Source organism: Hippocampus bargibanti, linkage group LG01 (genome assembly GCF_051943395.1).
Source record: "Hippocampus bargibanti isolate YZ-2025 linkage group LG01, ASM5194339v1, whole genome shotgun sequence".
Taxonomy (NCBI): Eukaryota; Metazoa; Chordata; class Actinopteri; order Syngnathiformes; family Syngnathidae; genus Hippocampus; species Hippocampus bargibanti.
The window spans coordinates 3,667,840-3,677,424 of NC_142734.1; the positions used below are offsets into that span (position 1 = coordinate 3,667,840).

The following is a 9,585-nucleotide window of genomic DNA, read 5'->3' on the forward strand; positions in this document are numbered from 1 at the left end:
AATGGCGTCGATGGAGGAAATTTGTTGCTTACTTCCCAACGAGTTTATGTGCTTGGACAACGTGGTGCGGGACTGAATAATCCCCATGCCCAAAGTACCCAAATGAATTATTTTCTTTGTATACAATTGAAAAGGCCTTGAATACAGTTTTCCAGCAGCTCCTATATTTTGTTTTTCGACTTCTTTCATAACTTTGCTGCTGTGAAATGTAAATTCCTCCACTGCGAGACTAATAAAGGTAAATTCAATCCAATGCATCCATTTGGATCAAAGGCGAACGGATTTTTAACTTAACCAAACTTTGAATTCATATTTCCCAATCCGGAATTAATAACATGAAATGTGCGCCTTGTGCAGGGGTTACTTACATCAACAAAAATGGATGGAAATCCATGTTTAAAACAACCACATTCTAAGTAAAATTTTGCACTGCAGAGGGACGCACACTGATTCTTTTTAAATGCCGTATTTTCTGGTGTATAAGGCGCACAGAAATTTAAGGCGCAACCCCAATGAATGGTGTATTTTCAATCTTTTTCACCGGAAAACGCGGTAAATGAATGGAATAAGATCACCAACTTGTCCACAATGGTCTATGAGCCCTGTCTATATGCGAGCAAAAGGCAAAAAATGTCATCTGTGTAATGGTAATATAAGATCTTCAGCAAACAGTGAATTTTGACAAGAAATTGTGACACCAGGGCTCCATTCCATTCCATTCAATGAATTGCTGTCCCTTTTCTACAAATTATATTATTTAATCCAAATGAATGACCCTTTAGATGACTTCCTGACATCGAGAAATTACAAGACTTGACAGACTTTTAAAGGTTCAGTAGGAACCCTGTATGAGGAGTGGCTGTGATGTTGTACGCTGTTATGCAACTAGACAGGAGCACAATACGGCTTCAGGCAACAGTTTAAAAAGCAGGATGAAGCTTCGACGATAGTTTATTGAATGATAAGAGGATTCTGTCTGAATATACGCAGTGGTGGTCACCAAGGCTATGTTGAAAATCTGCAGGTTTTCAATCTTGGTTATCATTTCAATCAATGTGTTCTTTGTGTGGTTTTCTTACATTGATTTGGATACAGCATTTTTTTACACCTGTGTTTTCTTTCTGAGGGTGAAAAGTGTGCATTTATAGGTTTAAACTGTGACATCAATCATTAGCCAGTCTATGATGTCTTGCATTCTGTGTTAGCATAACAATCGCACAATTAGTGTTTTAGATAAACCTGGTTGTTTCCTTCAATATACAACATGTAATAATGCAGACTGTAAAAAAACAGCATGAAACAACCACACAGTTCTTTTTGAAGAACTGCTTTAGACATCGAGCAAATTCCATACTCATGGAAGAGGGAATAGTATAGTTTGCTGTCCGGGCTGCAGTCCGTGCTGTTAAAGACTATCAGGTGTCATGGTATCAAAGACTTTTTACGAGTTCGTGTACGGACGAGACTGGTATTTCCATCGCAGATGGTGTGACTTCACCATGTGGACAATCTAAACAGTCAAGCATTAAATCTAAATCAGCCTTCGTTGGCAGGTTTTCACAAACCTCATCTTAAACAACTCTATTCTCAAAAGGTGAGACAACCCAAAACAAGTTGTTGGATTTGCGACTAAACAAGAATACAAACCACTATTGTCTACTGATTCGTAATTGCAAACACACACATAGCAAACAATCTGTGACATTTCTAGACAATGAACAGGCCTACCAATGACAAAGGCTTCTTTGGACTGGGCGCCATGTTCGTTGTACCAAGGGGGACGTCCAGCGGTATAGATGGTGCGCTTGGAGGTGCGGAGGAGAGGCGGCTCAGACTTGCACTGACTGGTGGTCCTTTTTCGGGGTGAAAGGCCCGTGCTGACCGAGGGGAGGAGGCGGTCCAGTGAGCCATCGTCACCTCCGCTGCAAACAAACAAGAGAGCTTGAGTTGTCGCCATTGTTCAGTAAAAGAATAATTCTTGCCCTCTTAACTCATTTACTACCAGACGATGGGCAATAATGTGTCCAGTGCCAGGGTTTTTGTCATTGTCACTCAAATTCCAGGACCCACAGAATATTGAGTTTTAGGACTACATAAACATCCAATACAGGATTAGAAACCTTAGACTTTCTTCTTTCATCAGAAAAAAAAGAGTTAATTTCTAATGTATCAGGAACTGGAGTTATATAAGGTGCAAGTGGGGGCGGCTGTACAAAAGGCAAATTCTGCCCCCTTGTGGAACGGAAAAAAAACATCAGAGGTCTCACCAGTGCTTTATTGGCACCTCTGCAAGAAAAACCAAAAACCAAAGAAATTCAGGAATGGTGCTCCATGCCATAGTTTCAATTCCCTAATAAATTCAGGGATTGCAGTGAATGAGTTTATGAAAAGATCAAACAATGATCCGTGAACCGACTGTATTTGACCTTGCATCGGATTGTGTATATTTTAAACGTATTGTACACATGTACAAATAATCAACAGTCCACACTATGGGTAAATAGTCTTCAATCAGGCCATGAAACATGTTTTTATGCTCCAAAAAAAGTACTTCCGAAAAAAATCCACATATGCTGGCAGCAGCCATTACTTCTTGTTATGCATTGCGTCCTCCTGGAGCGTCAACTGGGGAGAGGGATTTCCTCCCCGCCCACATACTCTACACAGCCAATCGCAAGTGAGCTCGGCCGGAAGAAGACATGCAATTAAAAACTAACTTACAGTATCTCTGTCCGAACATACCCGCAAAAATGCTCGTTGTTCGTAACTTGAGTGTTCGTAAATTGGAGAGCGTCTGTACCAAGATCATAAATAATACACGAATTAGACTCACATCCATTATAAAATAATGACAAATTGGCCACGTTAGAATCAGACCAACTGAGTATGTATCACATTGCATTTTGCAACAAGGCAGAACTTAATACCATGGTTGGGTATTTTACGTTCTTCAATACAACAATTGTAACAGAGGCTTAAAAATCCCAAGACAAGGAGCTCATCATTGTGTTACTGGTCACCATGCTAACAGTAAACAAGACCCAGTATGTGCTGGGTTACTGCTTATTGAAGGTTAATGTTTAGTTCTTACCGAGCATGAAAAGCTTAGGCCCATCCAGTCTAAAAGCCAACATTAGCCAAAGTACACAAACTGACCTGAAATCCGTGACAACAGCTCAGCTGATTGCACGACTGAGTAATGTGCATGTGGCTTGCTAAGTTAGGCTACGACGCCAGAAAACATGTTATCAGTTGTGTTGTTGTTCAACATTTAATTGTTACTCACAGTCCAGACTGGGAGTGGAACTAATAAGCAATCATATGATTGTTATTTTTCTTCCAATCAATCATCTTAAAGAAAAATGTCACTACGCAGCGACTCTTTTGGTCCGTAATAGTCAAACATGTGAGTCATTGTTTTCCAAAGTAAAAACAGAAGTTGCAAACATCAATATCAACTAATTCCCTGCCAGACACTGTGCAAATATGTGTCCACTCCAGTGCCAGGGTTTTTGTCATTTTCACTCAAATACCAGCAAAATATTTTTTAGGACTATATAAACATTCAATTCAGCACAAGACTCTGTTCTTTCATCAGAAAAAAAGAGTTAAGTCCTAAGTTACATAGGTCTGGAATTATCTGAACTTGAAATGGCTACACAAAATACAATACAATACATACATATTGAATTATCTAGTGCTTTAACAACAGCTGAAGCTTTAACAAAGCGCCAACATGGACTTTAAAACGCAGCCCCCTCGTGGAAGGAAAAAAACATAGTAGAGGTCTGACTAGCGCTTTATCGGCACTCCCGCAAGAAAAAAAAACAAAACCCAAAACAAATTCAGGAATGGCGCTTTATGTCACACTTTTCAATTCCCGAATAAATTCGGGAATGGCAGCGAATGAGTTAACTGTTGCATCTCGAGTCCAGTCTAAATAAAATTGGAAGACGCGCAACAAAACAGAAGCTAAAAGTTCACAAATACTAACCAGGACTTGTGTATCTTTTCAGACTCAAACTTACTGTATTATCCGAGACATCCACACTTCACCCAGTGACGACTGCAAAATGCTAGCTGCCATTGTTTCCCAAGATTTCCACTGTCCAGACACACTCAACGGCAGATCACTACTGTGTTTTTTTTCTGTCAAGTACGTCTACCCACCTTTATATTGGCAACGCATCTCCTCAGGTAAGCGTGGAGTGTTCAGAGGTGAATCGTACAAAGCGTTTATCTTATCAGCGCGGGGTCACCAGAACACGGACGGAGTTAGTGAGAGCGTACACACGCTAGCCACTTGTGGGTTATCCGTTAAAACCAAACCAGTGTGCAATAAAAGATTAGTAGTGCCGCTGAATCTGCTGAGTCATACACTTCTGTATTTGCAGTCACATGCTTTACAGTATAGACAATGATGATCAGTCACGGTGCAAAGAAAGAGGACAGAGGTACCTTGAAGCATAAATCTTCCACAAGGTCAACAACAAACAGCAAAGAACGTTTCTAAATATAACACAGGGCTGTATCGTTATTACCTCGCCTTTTCACAAGTTTCTTTTTTCATCGTACAGTGATACCTCAGCTTACGAACTTAATTGGTGCCCAGAAAGTGCGTATAAGGCGAAAAGTGTGTCTTCCAAACATTAATTTCCCAAAGGAAACCATTAAAAATTAGAATAATCCGTTTCCAAGTCCCCATAAAACAGACTTTTCTACTAAATAAGCCTTAAAACTACAAAAAATAGACCTTGTTGTATGTATAATAAATGTGCTTTTGTATTGTAATTAAAGAAATAAACTGTACCGTATAATAAAGTCGTTTTATTTACCTTTGTGATGATCTTTGAGTGAAGTTGCCATGCTTTGTCGGTGATAATATCCTCATTAACACAGTCCCCTGCGAGCTGCTTTTCGTTAATCTAAATCAACAGAAATGTTTCAACCTCTTCTATTGCCTGAGACCGTTGCTTAGACAACAAAGAAACACCCATAGCCACACGTAGCAATGGTCGACTTAGCATACTGGTACTGGGACTCTAAGTCAGACAAACGCACACCTCGTTCGTGTTTTTCGATTACAGTAAAGTCTCGTTATATCGATATCGGATATATCGATAGTCCCGGTTATATCGATACTATTTCTATGCACGCACGGAGAAAATTACATGCAAACAGGGTCGGATATATCGATAGTCCCGGTTATATCGATATTTTTTCGGACTCCCTTGAATATCGATATAACGAGACTTTACTGTATATCCTTCTTCTGCTCGACTGTCATTTTATTTTGTGTCCTCTTTGGCTGAACACTAGCAAAAGTATCCACTCGATACCAAACCACGTATGCACTCAGAAAAAGGGGGTGTGGAAACGTAGTCCGGCAGCCACGGTGGCGCTGTTCGGCCATGTGGTTTGGTGTTCCTCCGCCGAAAGTTAGTGGCCCAGCCATTGCGGCGCTCCGTGTGTTACCCGAAAACTAGTTTGTATGCCAAGTTTATATACTCGCGATTTTAATGTTCGTAATGCGAAACGTTCGTTAGCTAAAGCGTTCGTAAACCGAGGTATCACTATTGTGTTGCTTCATCGCAGACACCTCCACATGAGTTAAAGTCAGTCACAACCACATTCATTGTAGTCTTGAAAGAATGGTTGCACTTGTGTTGAAAAATGCTATTAAAAAAACATTTGCGCCAAGCACAATAAAGATATATCTCTTTTAGAAACAACTTCTGTAAAATACTTTTTAAGGAATTCTTATTTATTTTTTGACAAATTCGACTAATAAAGGCAAATGCAATCCAAATTAGTCATTATCACATTTGAAAACATTTCAGCACAAAGCATATGTGTCACAAAGCTGATACTGAATTTTTTTACAACACAAGCGACTTTACTTATGGGTTGCTTTGAGATACAAACTCCGCCCACCTGACTTTTTGTTTTGGCTTGAGATCTGAGAGCTCAAACTTTACATCAAATGGCTGGATGGTGGCAGCAAATTCAACTCATTTGACAAAAAAGCAACGATTTGATACGTGAACAATTAATGACAAAGAGGCTTCAAGCTGTTTACTGAAAAGTACACAGAAAATAAAGCATGTGTATTTAAGACAAACAGATAGCTTTACCTAAGGTAAGCGCTTATCTTCATGCTAACAAAAAAAATGTCAACAGGTGATTTGCATGCTAAAAATTAACATCAGTAATCAAGATTTCCCAACCAGTTAACTCATTCACTGCCATTAAGTAATTCATTCAGGAATTGAAAATATGATGTTGAGCGCCATTCCTGATTTTGACTGGGTTTTGTTTTTTCTTCTTTGGGTGCCGATAAAGCACTGGCCATGGCCTCTGGCAATGTTTATCTTCCACATTTCCCTTTTTTTCCATGTTAGCGCTTTGCTACAGCTTCAGTTGTTGTCAAATCGCTGTATAAACCAATACGTATGTATTGCATTGTATTTTGGACACCCGCCCTCATTTCAAGCTCATGTAACTCCAGATCCATATAATTTAGGAATTAACTCTTTTTTCTGATGTAAGTGGAGAGTTTAAGTTTTCTTACACTGGATTGAATGTTGATGTCGTCCTAAAACTCAATATTCTGTAAGTCATGGAATTCGAGTGACAATGACAAAAACCCTGGCACTGGAGTGGGCACATTTTTGCACATAGTCTGGCAGTAAATGAGCTAATAGTGGTTGTCCTGTTGTCCATGGAAAGGGTGATGAAAAAAAATATATTTTTTAAAATAGACTGTATGTTTGTGGGCGGCCCGGTAGTCGATTGGTTAGCACACCGGCTTCAGGTCGCCGGTTCGAGTCCCAGCCCTGTGTGGAGTTTGCACACCTCGTGCCCGAAGACAGCTGAGATAGGCTCCAGCGGTACGGAAAATGGATGGATGGATGGATGTATGTTTGTGGTAGTTTACACTGCACCCAATGTATCTTATCAGTTTCAAGCTAAAAAAAACTGTTAGAAAAACAAATAAGGTAGGCCACGTTTAAAAGGAACATACAGTCCTCAAGGATTCATTAAATACAAGAATATGAGAAATCCCATCCTTTGAGTGTCTATCCTGATTATTCTGCTGGAGTGCCTCCCAGCTGGCACATGACAACCACACAGAGAAAATAGTATCTTGCAAATTGATCAAATAAAGTGCACTTACCGGCCATCAGATGTAAGTGTCCAGCAGCCAGATATTCTAGCTCCTGAGTAATTCGGTAGTGAGCTCATACGGAGAGAGGAAGGGAGACTTCCACCACTTTTAATTTAATTCAACGCAGGCAGGCAGCCAACCACACTCACTTTTATATGTACGTAAACACGTCGCTGCATTTGTCGTGCAACTCATCAAAAGTGAGCCACAGTGTGCGACTCAGGGGTGCTGAGAATGAGGTTGGAGAAGAAACGAAACTTTACAACGTGCTTTCCGTTTCCTTCCATTTAGCAGGGGCAGCACGCACGGACGAAGGAGGCACGAAGACGCGCTCTGTGTCCAACTAAAAGCACCTCCGGTCCTTTGATGCTCCTCCTCCTTCCCACTAACAGCGAATGCAAGAGGACGGCCCTCCCTCACGACTAACTACATTAGGTAATATTAATAGCGATAGCTTCGTCAAAGACCGCTCGGGCCGCGGATCTGTGCCTGACAGTGCGTGTGCACGGCGCAGCTGGGGCTGAAATAAGTAGCAAGAGGACGGTGATAGGGGCCGCATAAAGAGCACCAAAAGGCTGGGAGGAGGAGGGGGGGGCAAGAAGGAACAAACAAGTTGTTATTCTAGGTTAGCCTTTAAATACTCGACAACTTGGGGAAGGTTGAAGAGGGAGTAAGGGAAGTTGTGTTTTGCCCCTGTAGGGATTTACACCAGAGTACACCAGAGTCACACAAACAAATAGGATGATGAAATCCAGCATTATCTTTTTATGAGTCTCTCTTGCTCCCCCACTCCGCCTCCCTTTCTCTCTCCCTTTTTTTCTCTCTCTCTCTCTCTCTGTCTACGGCAGTGTTTTGCAACCTTTTTGAGCTAAGGTAGTTTTTTTTACATCGGAAAAAAATTGCGGTGGACCGTAACAATCGCGGAGGAACGAGGCAATCAGCTACGTGTTGCCACACGGACGAATATTAAGTTACCCTCGCAGTCTTTACAGCACGGATACCGGAGAATGACATTATATTTGCAGAAAATGATGAATAAATGTTTTTATACAATTTTAAGTACAAAAAGGTGACATTTGATAATTTTTTTCACGGCACAGTAGTGTGCGGCGGCGCAGTGGTTGAAAATCACTGGTCTACGGAACTAAGTTGTCATATTGGGAGGCACCATCTGATTTTTTTGGGTGTTTGTTTGCTTTTCCTTTGTACCATGAACGCGAACCCCGAAGTTGAAAACAAATCAGACGCCTTCACTCACTTATGATAAGTCAACGACTTTACCTTCAAATGGGAGCACAACCTCTGGGAACACATCAATGCAGTACCACCGCCTTGTGGCCTCGTCGAGCACCATTGCAAGCTATTCAAATGCTCAACATGACTGTTTCATCGCCACACGTTCCTTCGTCATGTAAAGAATTTGAAAAAGTACACGTCGATGAAATTATTCCAGGTATATTTCAACAAGTTACTGATTGAATGCAACTTAATGTTGCTACACAAAACAAATCAAGAGACAATTCTGACACGTTCACAACATCAAAAACGTTCAAATATGGCATCGTTCTTTATTTAGATTTTCGTTTTTTCAAGTGCGGCTCCCATGATCATAACTGGTTGGGGGTAAGTGTGCTATGTCATAACGTGTTTACCCGATGACAACTGTACGTGAGGATTTCAGCGAAACATAATGTCCCCAGCATGATTTTAACATTTATAAAATGAGGTTCTTCAATCTTACCTTTTGGAAGTTCTGTCGACTTGCTCCAGTTTGGGGAGCCTTTCTTCCCTGCTAAAGCTAGACATTGCTAATCCATTGCCAATCATATGTACGTACTAGTAATGTGTCGTTCGCGAACGAGCCGGATATCTGAAGTGAACGAAGAGAACGGGTTCCTAACAAGGAGCCGGAAATGGGAGCCGACTTTGTTTGTCATCTATTCCCCGGCCCCAGTCTTCGGTTAAAGCCGCACGTGATTGGTCGATATCCGTGGTAGAGGAGGGAGGGGAGAATTACAGACACACACAGCAGTGAGGAGAAGGAGGGAGGTGGACAAATGTTCACATTATGCTGTTGTTGTTATGTAATTATTATATTTTTACTAGTTGGTATGATAGCATTATTAATATGAAAAGCAAATTAGTGATAGCTGATCATCAGACCAGAGTAATCACAGGGAAAGTGAAAGGTAGTGATGCTCTCTGTGCACATATAAATCAAGCTATATAAATACAAATATTTGATATAGTGTATTTTTTACACGAGCAATTCGTTTTTCACATAATTTTACGTGATTTTTGGTCCGGTAGTACCTTAATTTAAGCAACAAAAATAACAAACAAACTGAGGAGCCATTTGGTAGCTACAAATTATTTTATTATATTTATTTATTGTTATGTGCTTTGTTTTATTGTTT

General features: G+C 40.6%; 1 protein-coding gene across 8 annotated transcripts in view; it reads right to left on the minus strand.

Annotated features, from left to right (window-relative positions):
- Positions 1-9,063, minus strand: part of uckl1b (uridine-cytidine kinase 1-like 1b) — a 30,100-nt gene extending 21,037 nt beyond the window's left edge. For 2 of the 8 annotated variants that reach the window (XM_088990670.1, XM_088990652.1), the window contains exons 1-2: positions 8,910-9,063; positions 1,729-1,922 (exon numbers count right to left, since the gene is read on the minus strand). In XM_088990670.1, the coding sequence (XP_088846796.1) occupies positions 1,729-1,922; positions 8,910-8,995 (280 nt within the window). In that variant the 5' untranslated portion in view covers positions 8,996-9,063. Of the gene's footprint in view, positions 1-1,728; positions 1,923-4,028; positions 4,157-4,835; positions 4,957-7,177; positions 7,467-8,909 lie in introns of those variants that run through there. The other 6 variants (XM_088990681.1, XM_088990659.1, XM_088990688.1 and 3 more) reach the window with 4 other exon arrangements.
- Positions 9,064-9,585: the final 522 nt, after the last annotated feature.